Source organism: Drosophila montana, unplaced genomic scaffold (genome assembly GCF_035044405.1).
Source record: "Drosophila montana isolate Dmon_TW-CO22-7 unplaced genomic scaffold, ASM3504440v1 contig_3217_1, whole genome shotgun sequence".
NCBI lineage: Eukaryota > Metazoa > Arthropoda > Insecta > Diptera > Drosophilidae > Drosophila > Drosophila montana.
The window spans coordinates 947,479-968,578 of NW_026998097.1; the positions used below are offsets into that span (position 1 = coordinate 947,479).

A 21,100-nucleotide genomic window follows, 5' to 3' on the forward strand; every position below is an offset into this window, starting at 1 on the left:
AAGCGGGAACACCCCTCTGCCCCTCTACAGCTCTATCCCAGCCCGCTGCCGTTGGGCTGTCAGAAAAACGCGTCGCGGGCACAAAACACCCAAAAGTCACACCAGTTTCCAGCTTGGAACGTGCTGCCAACCCATTGCATGAAGCTGTCAGAGAACTGACGCACTGAATTATATATGGCTAGCATATGAACAGATCGGCAAGGGAGCGGGAGCGGGCTGCGCGGGCATTCCAAAACAATATTGGAAAAGAGAAAAAAAGAAACCACACAATGAGCTGCAAGAGTAGCCAATCCATCGCCCATTGCCCATTGCCCATCGCCCATCGTGTTCGACCTTCAGTTGGAGCTCCACAAACCGCAACTAATCTAAATGGGAGCCTAGCAAGACCAGAAGCGATTTTGCTTTGTGCCTGGTCAAGTTTACTTTTCATAATTACCGCGCATTAAAGTCAAATTCAGTTGCAGATGCCAGGCGTTTGATACGCTACCTTTCCGCTGCCCAGGCCAGGCCACGACACCCCCCCCCCCTCCCCCCCTCCCCTCACCATCCGCCCATCCTCGCTGCGCAGTGGAGCTGCGTTTAATCTGCGCCTGATTCGCCATGCAGACGCCTCAGTTTGCGCAGTCGTGGCGCTTGCAAAGGTTTTGCTTTATTTTTAGACGTGCCCCAAGACGAGCCTCAACGCTGGTCATTAACATTTGACGGGCACTGTATGCGTGTGTCCGAGTGTGTGTGTTTGCGAGTGTTTAGAATTTTTAATTCCGCCACAAAGAGCCAACAAATCTCCGCCGGCTGCACTTCAGTTTGTTCAGTCGCGCAATTGACTCACTGACTGACATAATAGAAATGTCAACGGGCCAGGCGCTGATTTGACAGCTCGAACTGCAACAGTGCGTTCCAAAGTAAGGGAGTCGGAACTGCAAAAATCAGAAAATGCAATACAGAAATGCAGTTTGGAATTAAAAGGCCTGGCAGCTCAGTCTGCAACAAGCAAACAGACAGACGAACAGACAGACAATTCGTCTGTCTAGTTTTAATTGATTTTAATTGCTGTTGATTAGTGCGAGTGTGATTTGCGATTGTATTTGAGCAGCACAAACTGGGGTGAATGTGTTAATTTGAATGGGAAGTGAAAAGTGGAAAAGTGGAAAAGTTGATTAAAGAAATGCAAACACTGAAGAATTTTCAAACGAATGTTTGCAATTATCTTTTTAGAAAAGATGCAAGAAAAAAGCACAAGCTCAAGTCAAGTCAGTGGCATATTGTGATCTGTTGGTTAGTTTGTGATACCAAATTGGCCTCGAAGAGCAAATGCATGAGAAAAGAATATATAAATATAACTAAGAGATTGCCAATAGTTTAAGATCAGACGAAATGTGGCTCAGTTTATCAATAGAAAGTCGATTTACTTAGGTCGAATATAGGATATAGTCAATATTGCACAGTTGAAAAGTTAAGATTAAAGATTAAAAATTAACCTAATATGCCTTTAATATATCTAACTAATCCATTGATAATACTCAAATACTTAGAATGCATAGAACGTCTTATAAGATAAATGTAAATTCCCTAGTATTCTATTTTGATTGTGAGGAGTATTTATTATCCTTATCCTTATATTATATATTTTAATCTAATTTTATTTATATTTTAATCAAATTTTATTTATATTTTAATCTAATTTTATTTATTTTTATATTTTATTTTAATCCTCAAATTGTTCAACTGTGAGGCTGTTTTGTGTTTTATGAAATGTTTGTAAAAATATTTCGCATCGCTTTATATATATAAATTATTCAATTGTATTTTGAAGTGCTCCACAAGTAGCGCAATTAACGTCTGTATTAGAGCAGCTCTCAAAGTCTGACAGATCGTACAGGGCCCCGATATGGCAAAGCTATAAATAGTTTTATATGCGGCACTTAGTAGATCTGGCGAATTTCATTGACATTTTTACTGGCCACAAATGCGAATTGTGGGCGCGCATTTGCGCAACTTCAAGGCTACCTAACGAGTGGCACACACACACACACACACACACACACACACATATACTGGCTGGAATTGTGAAAACGATCAATAAGAAAAATGAACTTACGAGTGTGTTTTAAGCTGTCATATGTTGCAAGATGTTGGCGAGATGTGGCGACGTTGTCATTAACCCCGGCGACGCTTGCAACATTGCGACTTGCCGCCAAATGTCACAATGACAGTTGCAAATTGTCAGCGTTGGCGACTTCGAGCTAGCAGCAGCGGCGGCTCTTGCTGCATGCCACATGCCCTGTCACAAGTAAGCAGCTAATTACAAAACTAACGTTTGACATTTGCCAGACGTTTGGCAGGACGTCTGGTGCAGCATTTTGACAGTTTTAGAGCAACGTTTATGGTCGACAGTCGGCAACGTGCAGCAGTCTGACCCTTCTGGATATGGGTTTGGGTTTGGGTTCTAGTTTTGGTTTTGGTTTTACAAAGTTGATTGAACTGCAATCGTGTGTGTTTTTCTTGTACTTGTTTGTTTACCCGGCTACTGTCTCTGGGAATTTTTCGTGTTTCTGATTCTCTCTCTCTAACTTGTTGACAGTTTTTTTTGTTTTGTAATATTTTATAATGAATGCATTTTGCAGTCGGGGTACCCTTTAGCCCCAGCTCTTATTTTTTCCCTGCTTGGCTTTGTTGTTGGTCATGCTGTTAGAATCGAGTCAAAAGCCAGATTCTTGCCGAGTCATCTTTAAGGCGTTGCCAACAAATTGAGTCTAATGATGGATAACGCACTGACACTGGAATAAAAATAGAAATAAATGTCTATTGCACTTGAGCATTGGAAACTATTTTCGTGGCAGTTATTGAATGGTCATGGATGCCCAACGACTCCTGCAAAGTGTCAACAAATTTGTTAGCCAGAAATGTAAACTTAATTTAAGGAATCTTTTTGTTATAGCTCTAACTGTTTGCGAGTCTGTATTCAACTATTTATCGTTGTGACTTCAAATAGTAGGCGGCAAAAAGAGCGATTTATCGATAAATTAATCGATTTGTCTCTGGGTTTTAATTCTAAAAACCTTTCATTTTGTTAATTCTTTATCCTATCTTCTGATTGATAAATTTTGATACTCGATTAAAACTATCAACTAAATATTCCTTCAAATTGATGCTCTCTGTCTCTCCTACATGGCAAAGCTGTTCCTCTCATAACTCGCTTACATCATTTCCTCTGGTTAAGCTGCTCGCAACAAGAAAATCGCCAGCTCAATGTTTTTTTATCAATTGTTCATTTTATTAGAGAACATTTTCAAAAAGTAAAAACCTCAGCATTGTTGTCGCATCACACGGAAAACATAAATCATTTCCTGCTTAGAATTCTGAGCCCCCAACTCGACTCAATCAGCAGCACAAAGCATCTAGTTCGAGGGACTTAGATGGACTCGGAAACGAATGACTCGGTTCTGAGATGTTAAAAGGCTACTTGATCTTCATTTTGATCCGCATTTAAGCAAATCAAGTCGCATTAAAATATTTGAGCAGCCTTTCACACGACCTTTCAACTTCAGACTCGCATATTTGGTCTTTTTTGGGGATCGGGCCAGGGTCGTGACCAGTTGCCTGTTATTGTTGTAGCTGTTGTTGCTGTCTCGTCACCTCTACGAAAAGTTTTAATGATCTATCATTGTTGGAATGCATGCGACCAGTGTTGTAAGATGCGCCCACAAGCATGTCTAGCGTTAAATTCTGAAAGACTTTCACTTCAAGGGAAAGTGTAAAGATTGATGCGGGAACTGCATAAAGTAAATACACGTGTATTAAATATATAGATAAATTATTTTACATACTTCGAATTGATCTAAGAGAACGTTAGAGCTTACGGAAATTATTCGAACATTGAAATGTGTAAAAATCATATAAAAGAGTAGATGAAGAGTTTATCTTCGATCCCATTGTACATATATTTTGGATCAGGCTGATCAATCCAGCCATATCCGTTTATAAATCGAGCATGTTTGATATCGCTGGAGATATATACACAGATTACTATACTTTATTAAAACTCGGAATTGCTTAATTTTCGATAAATGTCGATAAGAGCTATAATAATACACATAGCTTTAAAATGCTTTGAAATCGAACAATATTGATAAGACTTAGAGTAATATACAAACATTTCAATGCGCTAATTAAATACTGAAATTCCTTGATATCGATATTTTTCGATATTATTTAGAGGTATATACACACATTTCGAATTTATTTTTAAGTTCTAAAATTCGTTGTTTTCGATAAGAGTTATAAGTTATAAGCTTGTATTAAGAGCTGAAGTTATTTAATATCGATAAATATCGATCAGAGTAAGCGGCATATACAAACATTTTTGAAATTCTTTGATATTGATAAAAATCGATTAAAGTGGATGTATATATAGATACATTTTAATGCTATGATTAAGCTCTCAAAATGTAGTTAGTTATTCAAGAATGAATTTCCCCTAGTGTGGGGCTGAGGACAACCGCTGTTCCGATCTTGCCACACTGCATCAACTAGTTGGGCGCTGTCAAGTGAAGAGTTCTCCTTTCTGTTAAAGTATGAATGTTTCTGCCTTTAGACGTCTGTTCCATAAAGCCACAACTTCTTCTTGAGTAAACCTACAATATAATGTGCGCTAGCTTGACCCTCTTGCTCTTTGGGTTCCTCTATGTTATAGACAATATAGGCAAAATTACCAAACACTTTACAGCATTTTCGAGCTAACGGTACCGCTGAGAACTCTGAAAACATTCAATCATCCAAGAGTGCAGCAACAACAACAAGAACAGAGCAAAGAACTCTATGCAAACTAAGTGCAGGTTCCAAGCGATGATCTCTGAAGACCCGCGACCAGGCGGTAACTCAAAAAAAAAAAAAAAAAAAAAACGGGCCATCAAAAGGCGTTACAAATTTTGATTTCTTTTGAAAACTAGCGACGCCCAAAACCGGGAAGAGCGACAGTATGACAGGGGGGGAAGGGGTGGATGGGGACGGGGCTAAAAGAGGGGTGTCGGGAGGCACATCGTAGAAAATATCAATTACAGCATAATTATGTGTGACGCACAATGGACAGTGGAGCAAGGGGTGGCGGACAGGGAGACGGAGAGCACACACTATGACAGCAATGATTGATTTGTGGATAGAATATGTAACCCGAAGGGAATGGGGAACTGGGCAAAGCTGCGCGCCGCTGAACTCTTGACACGACCCAGAACGCGCTCAAAGGCCGACAAAAAATGATTTTCGTTTGTCATCGTATAATTTAATTTTAAACGTTTTGATTGACTGGCCAAAACGGTACACTCGATTCCCATAGCGTTCATGTAACCCTCCCTACCCTACCCTACCCCCCTGCTCACTATCCGCCGTCTCCGTCTCCACTCCCTAAGCAAGTTCAACTGCATTGTCGTAACTCCCAGCTCGGCTCTCGCATCATCTCTCTGTCGCCTGTAATTGCATATTAAACAACATTTACCAAAGTTATGTTTACTTATATATATATATATATATATATGTATGTATGTTTCTTTTCTAGCCAAACTCTTACAGAACCCTGCTCCGCACATTCCCTGTACCCCTCGGCTGCCGCTGCCTCTCTTCTTTTCTTCTTTACAATCTTTTAAAGTCTTGTTCAATGTCAATGTTGTGACCTTTGTTAAGCATTTTGTTTGCTTGAGGTTGGCTTTGAGGAATCTTTGTAAGATGTCTTGTCTGCACCAACCCCCCCGTCCTCGTTACCTGTCCCCTCTCTGACTTTAGCTCTTTCTTTGCTTTCATTCAAGCAGCGCAAGTCCCGTTGTAATTGTTGGTTAGCAAGTATTTCTTCCTCTTCATTTTCCTTTAAAAATCAATTGCATTGTTGTAGTTGTTGCTAAATAATATTGCGCAATTTTTATTCAAACAGCTTTGGAAATAGTTGGCTCTGCTTCTTCTTCTTCTTCAGGTTCATCTCGTAGACAGCTGCAGACAAGTCGAAGATGTAGTTAGAGATCAGTTAAAAAGAGCAGGCGGTCCAGGGGTAAGCGGGGCGCAGTCAGTGGAAAGCTTTGTTTGTAGAGTTTTGGGCGTTTTTTAAATAATGAAGCTCCAAAGAGTTGTAGTTAGAGGGAAGAGAGAGAGAGCGAGTGAGAGAGCATACTATATCAAAAATTGATTAGAAAAGAATCCTCTGTAATCCCTTGGCGCCCAACATTTGGCCTACAAATATATCTGCTTGCCACATGAGAACTCTGGATGGGAAAAACAAACGTTGCCAGAGAACTGTGCCATGACATGTGGAGCCTGAGGAGGGGTGAAGTGATGGGGGCAAGCGGGACTAGCTAGTGGGTGTTATGGCAAGACCTCAATGCATTTTTTATTAGCTGTAAATTTTATTAATGTGGCAATAAATTCAAACAATGTGCAACAAGATGCAAGTAAACCAAACAAGTGAAGCGGCGAGGGTGAGGGTTGGCTGGCATAGGGGTGAGGCTGAGCTGGGAAAAACGGGCAGACAAAGATGCCTGCCAAGCGATTGGAGGATGCATGTAACAATAACAACAACAACAACAGCAACAACAACAACAACAACAAACAACTAAAATAAAATAAGTTGCAACGTAGTAACTGAGGACATTTGGGCAGTGTGTCGTCGTCGTCGTCGAAGTTGTGGAGCTGTGGCCGGATTCGGCTTGTGGACTTGTGCATTGGATGCTGGCGTTGAAAAGAAATACACGAGCGTTAAATTTATTTAAGCCAAAGATAAGCGGCAGGCAGCTCCAATGGCCACAAAATATGCATAAAACACGGGCGACACTCAGCTCCAAGGGGGCGCTATGCGGCGGGGCAGCGGAGTGCCGGATTGGGACAACAACAAGTTTTCTGCAGCGACAGGAACTAAATCACGTGTGCCGCATTGCTGCTGCCGCTGCCGCTGCCGCTGCCGCTGCTGTTGTTGTTGTTGTTGTTGTTGTTTATCCTAACTTGACTTTGGCCAAGTCATGACGACAGGTTGAAAATGTTGCTAAACAACTTGGCCAAGCAGGTTGAAGAGGCTGGTAAGCGAGGAAGCCAAATAGGCAGCAGGAGAATCATCACAACTGGAAGAATCACAGAGTAGTAGAAGAAGAAGCAGCAGCAGCAGCAGCAGCAGAAGAAGAAGGTGGATCCTCAGGCTGCTAAGCAGCGGCTTACACATGTTTGTTTGCCTTGCATGCAACTGCTGCGGCTGTCGTTGTTGTTGTTGTCTTTTGTTGCCCGGTTACCGTTAGAATCTATACAGAGATTTGCAGCGCGTCCCACTGCAGGCTGCAAGCTACAGTCGTTGCAATCGTTGGAGTCTCTCTCAATGCAGTTGCCTGGAATAATATCTAATAATGCATATAATTTTCACATGCACATCGATATGAAGATCGCTGCCAAGAGGCAAAGTAATAGAAATTCAAGAAGAAGCAATAGAAGAAGAAGTAGAAAAAGAAGATGTTGCAGTTGAAGACCGTAAAATATTACGATTAAATATTGTAATCTGAGCGCACAGCTTAGATGTGTGAATGAGGAAAACCAGCAGGTGAGGGAAGACCGATAAAATGAACATTAAGCTTTAATGTTATCGTTCAAAATCCTCAGAGAAAACGAAAAACAGCCTGTCATTTGTTGGATTGAAGACTCATACAAGTCAAATTTGCCTCTCTATGCGATTCTCATAAAATCAAGTATGGCTCAGCAATGCAACAGTGAGTGCGTGGGCATAAGTGAAAGACTTAATTACACGTACAAGGTAGCTTATCGTTCCTAGCCAAACATATTTTATGAGAGCAGCCTCTGATTTCATTGCAAATTCACTAAATATTACATAAAAACACAACGCCAAAGGCGAACGATTAATAATTCAAAATATCTCAAAAAACATACAGAAAGAAAAAAAATCACAAATACCGAGCAGTCAATCATCAAATGGGCTATAAGCTGATTGCCATTGAGTTTGCCTACCTGCCCGGCTTTGGAGGCATCTTCGCCTATTTAATTATGGACAATTTATCAAATAAAAGACCCTGCCAACCTATGGCGAGCAAAAAATAGCATCAGCAAATGTTGCACAATTTAAAAAACAATAAAAACGAAATCAAAATTGAAAACTTTCTTTTTGAGTTTAAAAATGTTGCAAAATTTGAATTATTTATTTATGTTCAGGGCATGTATTGTCTATATTTATTATTTTATAGATACATTTTTATTTTTGTGGATATTTTGTCCACTGTGCCAAACAAATTTTGTGTTTTTTTTTATTTAATCATTTTCGGGCTTTGTTCATAATTAATTGCTGAACTTTAGCGGCGCCACGTTACAAAATGTATGGCAATTTTTTAACAGAATGCTTTACATTATTCTTTGCCTCCACCCTTTTATTTTCGTTGTTGCACGCGCTTCGTTCATAGCATATATTAAATAATTACGCATACGCCGCGTGCTCGCGTTGTTCTTCTTGGTGTAATAACAATAATGGATATTGCGGCAAAAAATTAATTATCAACAGAAAAAGTGTGAAAAGAAGTTCGCTTGCTTATGGAGTCTGTGAAAGAATCAAATTAAAAAAATATTAATTCAGTTTATTGATAAGTTAAATCATTTGTATTACTTTTATAAAAGAATATTAAAAAAAGAAAATAATTATAAATAATTTGATTAAATCAAATTAAAAACAGATATATATTTATATTTAATAAATTAATAGAAATAAAATATTGAACATTTTATAAATTAATTGAAATAAAAATAAGTAATAATAAATAAATATATTAAACATATGAATATATATAAATATTGAATATTTTAATATAAAATTAATTAAATAATTATTTAATGAAAATAATATTCAATCTACATTTTATAGAAGTTCTCCTTAGCTCAATTTGCAACAAAAATTATTTGATGCATACAACTTTTATTCAAACAAAAAGCAAGCAATTTATACAAGAGTTTAGCTTCTTGGCAGCCGCGCCCTAAATTGGAGCTGCAGCTCAGGCTGCAGGCTTCAGTCTGCGCCTGCTCTTGCGACTGTGCCTGAGCCTTGGCCCCCTAATCTTGGGGGTAATCAGGAAATAGAGCCAAGCCAAAAGGAAAAACCAATAAAAGGCATTTCTTATCTATGTGGCGACTGGTGCATTGCCCGGTTCCAGACGCTTGCAACGGCTCTCCTGGGCTCTGGCTCTGGGTTTGGCATTCGCTATCTGGCAGAGAGTGGGCGCCCCTAGACGGTGCGACCTAGACCTTATCAATGCCATGGCCATGCCGATGGCCTTTTGGCGAGAGTTGACTTGACGTTTCTGTAGATTAGTGGAAAAGTGGTTGCATATTTAAAGTGTGGATGCCTTCGACAGGCTGATAAGAAGTGAACATTGATCGCGGGGGCAGTGAATAGCTTTAACTCGACACATTATAAATAATTTAATCATTTATTTAATTAGCATATATATAATAATGGATTTTTCCTTTCTTTTCTTTACAGGTAATTACAACGTTCAAACAAAATGCTTACCATTAAACGATATAGGGGTAAGTTGGGGCCACTTTTTCAGCTCTAAGCGATTAGTTTCCCTTTCTCTAGAACATTGTCTGGCTGTTAGAGCCACACCTAGAGCTCGTGCAGCGAACTTCTTAGGCACATTACCGACACTTTACCCCCACTGTCAAAATGCTTGGCTGTCTTAGCAGGCTTCAGACTTCTGAGTTTCCAAAGACTCCAGACACGCAAGCTCTAAAACTACAACAACAGCAACAACAACAAAAGCAACAGAAATAACAACAACTAAACGCACGCTATCAATTTAACAGCATCTGTCTATGAAGCATGCACGAAGCTGTAGGTTGGCGGGGAATGAAGCGAACTGTGGGAGGGGAATTGGCAGTTGGGTTGGCAACCGACGAAACGCATCGCATCGCATCGCATCGTATTGCCCTCCCACACAGCCCTGCGCCCGTGTCAGCCCTCAAAGTAACTTGTCCTACGCTCTCCTGGAGCTCCAGCTGCTCCGGCTGCTCTGCCAGCTCTGCCAGCTCTGGCTGCTCTGGCATAGCTGCATTTTTCCAAGGAACCTGCATGCATGCCTTGCGCATGCGCAGCCGCCTTGGCTCAGACCAATGTCTATTTATAGATTGGCATTGCCCAAGTCATTCGCGTTATCAAAAGGCAGCCAAAGTCGCCGCTGTGGCGGCTGTGAAAATTCCAAAAAAGGCAGCGCCCCAAGAGACGCCCGCTGCTCCGCCAATCCCCCGCCCCCAACACCCCGGTCCGCAGCACGCCTCCTCATATTGCCAGCCCTTCAAACGTTCTGCGCTCGTCCTCTTGTCAGCTGGCGTGTAAAAATATTTTCCTAGCATTTTTCTATTGGTGTATTTATTTATTTTTTTCATTTTCTCATTTTCTTGCCTGCTCGCTGATGCGCCTGGCCAATTTCCCAGATAAAGGCGCAGCTGTCAACGCGCGAGAAAATAACTTTGCCCTTTTATTTTGCCAGCTTGTAAATTAATTAAGCTGAAAATAATTTAACTTAATCCCAGCCCCGGGCAGCGCCCGTTCGCCTCAACACACAGCGAGTAATAACAAAAAGAAAAGTGTTTCGGGCTGATTCAATGAGCTCTTGGTATGTGGGTTGCGTCAATAACCGTAGGGCGGGATTAGCACGTATTTGTTGGCTTTGGCCAGAGTCGCCATTCGCGCTCCGCTCGGCCCTCGGAACGCTGCTCCCTCTCTTGACTCAGAGCCCGCGGCACACGGTAGCCACGAATATTTGTTATTGTTCGTTGACTTGTTTGTTGTTGCCTGCCCCTTGCCATACTTTGTAGCAAATTCTAACATTTCGTGGCTCAAAAGAGAATACATTGCCTGAACTTAGCCCCTAAATAAATTTATGAATAGTTATTTATTCACTATTAAGAAGAAGTTTGCATTAGCCTGTATACTTCCTCTAGTTAAAGTATTTAATTATAATTTGGAGTGCGAATCCCCGAGGCGGAAAGGGAAATAATACTTCAGTAAAATACCACAATACTTATCGATTGCTGTTAAGTGTCATCCGCAACTGTGTAACATTTATGCAATGGAATGCGCTTCATACAAAATGACACATTTGACAGACAGCTTTTTGACTGTTAGTTTCATTTGTGGCTAATCAAAACTGTTCGAATGGCGCTTGAAGCTTAAAATGCAATAATTGTGGCCTTTCAATGGATCGTTTAAGCTCATGTCAAGAGCACGAAAAGCTTCCGTCAGTGGGATATGATTGGGGCGCAATGAAAAGAGCATTTAAGCTGATGGGGCAATGATAGTCCTCCTTCTCCCACCCCTCCTCCAGCTCAGGGTGAGACTAAGTCTGGTTGACAAGCCAGAAAGTGATGTTTATATCAGTTTCCTCTTTAGTTTTAAAGTTGTGCATGCCCGGGCAATAAAAGAAAATGGTGAAAAGCAAATGATTTAAAATGAATTACAACAGACGCTGCTTGCTGTGTGTGTGTGTGTGTGTGTGTTTGTGTGGAAATCATGTTGGCTAAAGATTTGCGCAAACTTTGAACTCGAACTCGGACTTGAAAAACGGAATCCGGTACACCAAAAGCCCAAAGTCAGACCAAGTCAAAGTTTGGCGTGGGCGCCTTGTGGACGATTCCGATTTGATTTCATAATAATACACTCTGCTCCGGTCGACGGGCACCAGTTGGACTTAAAGTTGCTTTGGTGATTTTATTTTGTATATACTATGTATATATTTTTTTGTTTTGTTTGTTAAACAGAAAGTGAAATGCATTTGCTTGATCTTGAGGGGAAGGTGGCGCCGGGATTGGAGGCGATAGGTACGGGGCAAATTATCGCTTTATCACGATTCAAACGGTGCCACTTTCTTCTCAGTTTCAGCCACAGCGCCAGCTTCAGCTTCAGCTTCATTTGTAGCAATAATTATGCAATTTGCTCCGGCTTGTTGTGGAGGATCGCTCCGTACTTGCATCTCTTTCCAAATTCGGCTTGCTGTTAGCCTTTTGCATTATAATGTCTGTTGTTGCTTATAATTGTTGCGGGTGCTGCATGTCTTGGCGAGTCTTTTTACGGATTGCTTTCAAATTGAGATTTTTATCACTCGATCGACCGCTTGACCGGCTGCCATTCTCCATTTGTAACAACATAATTGTGCATAGATCTATGACTATTGTTTATGACAAATTAATTGGCTGCAATTGTTTGTGCTCCGGGAAAAAGGCCTGAAAACGCATGAATATCGTGCATTTTTAGTCTAGCTGGAAGACATGGGAAATTTCATTTCTTTTCGGCAAAATTCTTTCAACACTTGCCATGCTTTTTCATAATTATCGAAAATAATTTCAACTTATTGAAAGCTTTATAATTTATCACAAAATATTTGTGTCAATCTCTACGCACAAGCAAAAAGTGTGTCAAAAATTGACCAAAATAACTCTTAACCCATTAACTTTGCCGCCGTGTGGCGATCTTTTTTTCGATTGTTCGAGGCGGGACAGCGACATTTGATCGATCAGTTGAGTTATTGTTGTTGCCCAGTCCCGTTGACGTTGATGGAATAAGCGTCAAATATTTGCCAGCCCCAGGGGCCCAGGGCCCAGGTCCCCAGCAAACGCACAACTTTTTCTCTGGCCGCAGGCATCGTCGCCGGGCAATCAGTAATTGGAGATGGGCCTTCGAGAGTAGCAACAGCAGCAACAGCGGCAGCCCTCATAAATTGGCCCTGGAAAGTTGCAGCCGAATCACTTCCTGACACAAATATGAGTACGAAAAAAACGTGCATCGGAATTTGTGATAAGCAGCAAAACACCCAAACGAGGCCTATCGAGTGGCAAAAGCTTCTTCCTTAATTCGAATTGGTTGACACAAGCTAACGAGCTGTATATACTCTACCTTTTTATAACTTTTTAAATGACATATTTTTCTGGTGATCTTTTATACAATGTATAATGTTTTTGTGCAAAGGCAGATAGAAGCATCTCCTATCCCATTAAGTATATACTTATATTCTAGATCTGCATCAACAACCGGGTTTCATATAGCCATGTCCGTCCGTCCGTCTGTCTTTTTTATGCGAACTAGTCTCTCAGCTTTGGCCGAACCGGCCAAATCGGACCACGATATCACATAGCTGCCATAGGACAACAATCGCTCTAAAACTAGGTTCTTGTATGGGAAACTTCTCTGTTTATCAAGATATCTTGACCACACACGTAATCTTTAAGTTTAACTATGCTCTCTATATAACATATATGCAAAATATAATCAACATCGGGTTACTATGTCATATAGGATCGATTGGTCGCATATTAAGCTTTGTATTCTGTTTTCAAAGATATGTTCATCAAATTCAGCATTTACGAGCTTCAGTATTCTCACATATCTGCGAAGGGCAAATGTCTGCAAGGGTATTAAATCTTTGGCTTGCTGGAAATACCCTTACTTTATTATTATATATAACTTTTCATTTGGCTGGCTCTGGGTCTTGATGTTGTTGTGCTTTTATTAACACACAATTTATCACTCTATTTACCCAATATTTTTCTAAAGGAATTTAAAGCTAGACTCTCTAAACTTGGCCTTGTCTTTAACAACTTGTAAGCTAGTTACCAAATTTTGTATATAGACTACTATTAGATTATCCAAAGAACGAGCTAATAACATTGCAGATGTTTGGTTTTTTTATAAGTTAACACAAATTATCGACTTTTTCAAAAGTATTACAAACAAAGCGGACTCTAACTCGCAGAAGAAATTTTTATCGGAGAGAAAAAGAAGAGTATAAAACTGGACAGTTGAAAATGAACGCGAGTGAATTGAAAGCTAAGAGGGGCAAAGAAAAAACGTGCAAAGCACTTTTCACTTAAACGCAATGCGCCTGCAATTACAACAACAACAACAACAACAACAATAAAACAACAACAATTGCAACTATTTTCAGGCAAATTAAATTAAACAATTTAATTTGATTGCAATTTGGGGCAAGTAAAAAAAAAAGCGAGAGCCAACGCGAAATTGTTTCAAATGGCTTAATTAATTCGCCCAATTTTGGCATGGTACACATTTAACTTGGTCAACTCGAGTCTTTGGGTCGTTAACAATTACTCAACAGTCCCCAAGCCCAAAAAAAAAAAACCGAAAAAAAACCAACAAACCTCGACAAGCCCTACAAAACACGGAGAAGAAGAGGTAAAAAATAAAACAGTCCCCACCACCAAACTTCTCACTTGTAGTCGCCTCCAACTCACGCCCACGTTTAAACAGTTGTTGTTGTTGTTGTTGTTGTGAGCGCTCGGCTTAATTTGATAAGATTTATTTGAGCCAAGTTTTTGTTTTTCGCTGGCGCTGGGTAAAGGCCAAGCGTTTGGAGTGCGCGCATTGAGAAATGTTTACGGCTTTACGACTCCAATAAAGAGTCCAAAAAAAAATCAAAAAAAAATTTAAATAACATTTAAAAGACAGTTAAAATAGAAATGTAAACTACGATTTGGGCGCATTGATAAATGTCTAAAGCAGATCGTTGGCATCTCAAGATTAGTGGGAATGAACTACCTTTTTGGTGTAGGTGTCTCGATCTTTGTTTTTGGCAACGACTACCGATTGGCAGCCCAATTGGGAAATTGATTTATGACATCAAGTGGATATCTCTATAAGAAAAAGAGTTTTGGGAATTTTAAGAAAAAGGGAATCAAGATGAGCTCAAATCTTTACAATATGTAAGTCTGTCTGAGCGCAAACAAATCCACCTTAAAAGTAAATGAACTTTTGTTTATAGTTTTCTGAAAAAATCCGCTCTTAATATTGTTTTTACTGTACTTTTTCGTATATTTTTCTCATTGAAATTCTTTGATAACATCTCTATTCTAAAGGAAAACAAGACAAGTTTTAATCTAAACAATATGTGAGTTTTAAGTTTTCTGTGGAAATTCTTTAGGACATGCAACAATACATATTTAAATTTATTTTATTTATTCTTTTTTTGCATTAAATATTTTTCTCATGAAAATCCTTTGTCAATGTGAAAGTTATAGGCAACGCTTCTCTATTTTCTATTGTTTTAAGATTGTTTGTCTTTTGGATGTTTCTTTTTTGTTTTAAACCAACCGCCAATGTTAATCTTAAAGTTTGCTGTAAATGTTGTATTTTGTTTTTGCTTGAACCGCTGCGGTTCAAGAGTTCATTGTCAAGTCTAATAAAATGTTCGAATGACACGTTAAGTGTCAGGCACTACAAGAGATCCGCCGATCCCCGACAGTCGTTTGAGAGGCCGCCAAGCGAGCAAAAAATAAAAATAAAAATAAACCAAAATGTGTATAGCCAACGAAAAAAAAAAAGAAGAAGGTAACCTATGTAACCAAAAAAATGTTTGCCGCTTGACTGGAACTTGAACTCAGCTACCCGCTACACAGGCAAAACGTCCGCTCCCCCGATTCAGCCCCCCCTCCCCCAGTTTTCCCGCTGCCCGGCCCATGGCTGGCAGATGTTTCCCTTTTTGTCAAATGGCTGCAGCAATGATGATAAATCGTGACCGTGGAGCGCTTTAGTGAAATTTCTTTCCCGCTGCCCACTACAAATTTCTGTATGTATGTTTTTCATCTCTTCAGCTGGCTGCTGGCTGCTGGCTGGATCTTTATTACCACATTTTCAGGCACCGCTGAGTGACGTGAACAGTTTGTGGCGCAGCTGCCGCTGCTGGAGCTACCAACGTTTCCTCTGCTACTTATGGCCAAGTTACTGCCTTTTACTAGCCCCCCCCCCCCCTTAACCATGCAGCCTCCGGCAGCCCCTTGTCGGCCATTACCCGCAAACTTGACATTTAAGTGAATTATGTAGTTTTCATGTTAACTTTCTGTGCGGTGTCGGCAAAATCTTTTTGACTAAGTGCCTGGCAGGCGACTTTTCCATACCTGACGACGCGTCCATGATTTATGCGTGCTAGTATATACATATATATATTTATATGTATGTGTGTGTGTTTGGCACTCGCATTTTCTTCGGCAAGGGCTGGCCCACCCTCTAGCTTCTAAGCGTTGAAATTAGGCAGAAATATAATTTATGTACACCGATTTGGGCGCCACAACAAAAACAAAAAAAATTCAAAAGTTGAAGCAACTTCTTGAACTCCATTTTAGTGGCGCTTCCGGGTGTTGGGCGTGCGGGGGTGCAACAGTACAACAGTTTGTCGGCTTTGATTTAAATGCAAATTTTGCGGGGTCCTAAGAAATGTCAACGCGAATCACGATCTTTCCAGTTTCGAGTAATTGCAATTTGAATTTTTTTTATGATTCATGAATCGCCTGCATAGAATTAGTTTGAGAAAGGCATGTGAAAAAAAATTCAGATCAAAATTTTAATATGCCAAAAAATAAGACTAAAAATAAGTCCCTGAAAATGCAATGCAATAGATCCCTTGTTACAATAAAATATATTAAATGTTAATTTTGCTTTATATTGCCAACTTTCCAAAGATCTCTAAAATATCGAAATAATATAAATCAAGATGCAAATTATATTAAAAGATTAAATATTTCTTTATATTGCCAATTTCAAAATTGTCTTTTAAATCAAAATAATATTAATCAATATGCAAAAAATTTTAAATTCGTAAATATTGCTTCATATTTCCAACTTTCCACAGTTCTTTTAAAAATAAAAAATAAAATGAATCAGTATGCTAAATATAATATTAATGACTAAATATTGCTTCATTTATCAAACTTTCCAAAGATCAGCGAGTAATAAAGTTAAATATATTTAAATATATATATTTGCATGCTGATTCGCATTTTTCGCGCACTTGACCTTATCCGCTTTCGTTGATCTTCCTTCACCTGTTGAGATTTCCAATTAACATTTAACATTAGCCCCACTCAAGGTTGTCAGATTTCATCACAAGTCGCTGACAAATTCCTCTGCCCTGCAAAGCAGTTCAAGGTCAGCTCCCACGCACGCTTGCAACGGAACGAGCGAATCGTTCGATCTTTCGATAACAGCTGACTGATTAAATGCCAAAGTTATCGAATCACACGCAGCGCAAGCACTTGAATGTCGACTTTTACTTCGAATCTAACTTCTGTCCGACACGCGGCTCATTTAACGTTTACAAGTTAATTTGTCGCGAATATTTCGACTGCTATCTGCAGCTGATTGTGTGTGCACAACTGTAAAAGTATCTGTGGCAGCTGTATCTATGTGTGTGTGTGTGTGTGTGTGTGTGCGTGTATCTGTATCTGCGACCTTGCAAGGTAACAACAGAAAAACCAATCAGCCAGCGTGAAATGTGCTCGACACAGCGAAACTGAAGTAACAAATTAGCAAAAATTGCAATACAATAAATAAATAAATCGAAACACACACACACACACAAACACAAATACAGATACAATATTGTGAACAAGAGCGAGGAATTTTTAAATTTAGATAATTGAAATAACGCAGAATTGAAACAGTTTATTATTAACAATAAATGGCAAAAAGAACAAGCAAACAGATACCGAAAAAAAAAGCGAAAAAAAAGGCCTCAATTATAAATAAAACATTCGCTTTTAACTGTTTAATCAGATACCGCAGCTGTCGTTGTCTTTAGTTTATAACAATAATGATTAACAATACGCGGTTAGCGAGTTGTTGCTTTTGTCAAATTTATGAATAATTTAAGCAAAATATTGCGCGATTTTCCTTCCTTTTTTTTTTGTGCAATAAAAGCGCTTTTTTATAATTTAATTTCATGATTCATTTTTGCAATGCAATTTTTCGTGCTGTTAATTGCGACAGTTTTATTCACATTTTATTGCGGCTTTTCCATATTGATAAATATTTGATTTAAATAAATTGCACTTATTTAATAATTGCATAAAAAAACCAAGAGTGCACTAGTCGGTAAGTGCTCGACTAGCGTATACCCTGAACCTTCTTCAGCCATACCAAGAATCAAGTTTTGAGTGTGTATGTAGTATAGTTATTATGTGTTCACGTGGCTTTTCAATTTCTCTAATAAATTCTGTCATTCTTATCCTGTCTTGATGATATTTTTAGCAGTAGATCTTATTCTGCTATAGAATATTCCCAAATTCTCAGACAGACAGACATGGCTAGATCGACTCGGCTTTTGATGCTGCTCAATAATATATATACTTTTTGTGGGAGATGCTTCCTTTAGCCTGTTACATACATTTGCATAAAGACATTATACCCGCATCTTACCTTTTTTCAATGGATTCAGGGTATAAAAAACACACGTCACAATAATTGACATGAAAAGCAAAGGTTCCAATTAATGAAAAATCAGTTCAAACAGATTTTGATTTTCATTAGCAATTTAAAAGTAATTTTAGCTGAAAGTGAATGTGGAGTATTGATTTCTCAATACATATAAATTAAATAAATCAGATATTTAGTTAAATAAACAGGAATAGTGCTTGGCTTGGCACTTCTCTTGAATCTGGCAAAGTTGGTTATTGTTAGTTGTAGTTGATAGATTAAAGTTAATTGCAATGCGAACGACTTGCGTCAGCATTGCGATAAATCAAAAAAATATATAAAAAAGTATATATATACTATTTACTTGTCAGCTGGAAATGTCAAATTCATTCTATCAGAACACAAAGAACAAGCCAGCTAATTAAAGAAAAAAGTTCGCACGCCCCAACGGCAGCAATGGAAACAACAGCAATAAAAAGCAATAAAAAACATAGCAACATACCCGCAAAAAGAGAAAAAAAACGTATATGAAAAAGCCAAAAACCAACGTCAACTAATTAAAAAGCCAAAGCAACTGCAGCAAATGGCACTTGCTGTTGTTGGGCCCAAAGGCAGAATCAGAGCCCAAAAACAACGGACTCGCAGACAAAGACCCAGCCCAAAATTGCAAGAGGCCCTGCAGTTTTCACGCCCCTTTAGCACACTGGCAATTGTTTTTAGATATGGCAACAGAAATCTCATTATGAGCCCCCTCACTCTATAAGGTGTGTCTTCGCTGTGGCCGTCGTCACCAGGGCCCACGCCCCAAATTCAAATCTGGCAATTGCTGTACTTTCTAATACATGAATTAGGAGTCGACATCGACATCGGCATCGGCACCGACATCGACATCGAATTCGTATTCGTATTCGAATTCGCAATCCGATATCAAGTTGCATTCGAAATCGACACCATGTGAACTTGGCCAAATCGGCGATTGTCAAACGAATGTCGAATTGCCAATTTATAATGTAAAACGGCCGCCGATCCAATTGGAGTCTCCGGGTATTATCCGCTATTTTGCTCGCCCGCAAAGGTCACTTGGCCATAACGAGCCCAATTTAATTCATTTACAAATAAGTAACAACAACAGAAAACACAAAAAATGGCATTGCTAATTTATGTTTATTGTGCATTATTTGTACTAGACAATAGTTGGTTGCGATTCCAGTTCCAGTTCCAGTTCCTTTAGGCCACAGTTATTGAATTTTTATTCACTTTATAACATATATTTTTAATGGGGTTTTTTTTTAGTTGGCCCACTGATTGAAATTTACGATCCCTTACATTGTTTGTTTCTCTTTTTATACCCTTGTAGAGGGTATTATAAGTTTGTCCTGAAATGTGTAACGCATAGAGGAAGACATCTTCGATCCCATAAAGTATATATACTCTAGATCAGCATCAACAACATCCACTATATCATATAGCTGCCATAGCAACGATCGTTTCGAATGTAGGTTCTTTTTTGAAAAGTGTCAAGATATCTTGACCAAATTTTCTCTACACATATGCAATATATCTTGTGAACAGCGGACTACTATATTATATATATGACATAGGAACGATCGGTTGAAGAGAAGGGTTTTGTATGGAAAACTCTTTTGTTTGTCAAGATATATAATATATATAAGATATATTCAAAATCCTATCAACATCGGACCACTATAACGATCTTTCGAAAGGCAGGTTCTCTTACGGCAAAATATTCTCTTATCCAAGATATTTTCATCTGAGTTTCAACATTTGCGAGCTTCAGTTTTCTCACATATCTGTAAAGCCGTAAGGCAAATGTCTAGAAGGGTATTAACTCTTCGGTCTATCGTTTTTTTATCCGTTTTATATTTATATTTATTATCATTTGTGCGTTTTGCACATATTTTTCGATATTTATTTTTATGTCTATTTTATGTAGAGGAGTTTACTTGCTTGGAAGCCACATTAAGTATTTTATTTATGAAATTTATTTTATGGCTTGCAATTTTTTTTATATGTTTACAATAAATGCCAGCTGTAATAGTTTTATGAATTGTGTTTATGTTTATATTTTCCTTAACCAGCTGCACAGCTTTATTCTTGTTAATTCTAAGCAAAGAATTCAATTCGATTTTTTTTTTGCTGGAAACTAACGAAAAACGATCGCAACGCCCCTTTGGCTTTTGTTGGCACTCACAAAAGCCAAAACGTATTGAATCAAATTGTAATTAATAAACACGCTAAAAGGCCAACAAAAAAACGTTAACAAGACAGGCAGAAATAGGTGCAAAAAAAAATGCAGAGATAAAAATGTATGCGGCCTGCTAATAATTTGGCCAAAAAAAAAGTCTTTTAATGAGCCGCCCGAGCTTGGCCATTGGCTAGTTTTGGCCAGCTTTGACGGCCTTTTGCGGCCACTTTTGGCTGTTTTATTCAAATATCAAAACAATAAATTGCAGTGCACAACAAATGCGACTGTCAAGTGCAACATGGTCCATTGTGGGGTTAATGTGAGCATTGTGAGCCATTTTCGTGGTATCATAAGTTTTTCATCGACGCTGAACTTTGTCATTTGCCATACTAAAAAAACATCAAGCCACAAAATAATGGAAGAAAAGAAAACACAATTGTGCCTATCAATTGACGGGCTTTGATTGCTTGCCTTGCCAAATGGCAACGAAGTTCCTATGCTCTTCTTTGAGCTCAAGTACAAATAAGTTTCCATTATATTAAAAACCTTATCAAGGGACTTTTGAACTATGGGTTTAGAATACAACATATAGAGGAATGCGAAAAGAATCTGCTTTGTTTAAGAATACGACACAAAAACGAAAGGAAAAGACAAATGCCAATTCAAGCGCTGACGGA

General features: G+C 38.9%; 1 protein-coding gene across 4 annotated transcripts in view; it reads left to right on the plus strand.

Annotated features, from left to right (window-relative positions):
* The window catches only part of bbg (big bang), a 118,758-nt gene that overhangs the window by 80,079 nt on the left and 17,579 nt on the right, over positions 1-21,100 (plus strand). The window contains exon 1 of one of the 4 annotated variants that reach the window (XM_064689317.1): positions 9,501-9,546. The exons of the other annotated variants lie outside the window; for them this stretch is intronic. Within the exon in view, the coding sequence (XP_064545387.1) occupies positions 9,522-9,546 (25 nt within the window). The 5' untranslated portion in view covers positions 9,501-9,521. Of the gene's footprint in view, positions 1-9,500; positions 9,547-21,100 lie in introns of those variants that run through there. 4 annotated transcript variants of the gene reach the window in all.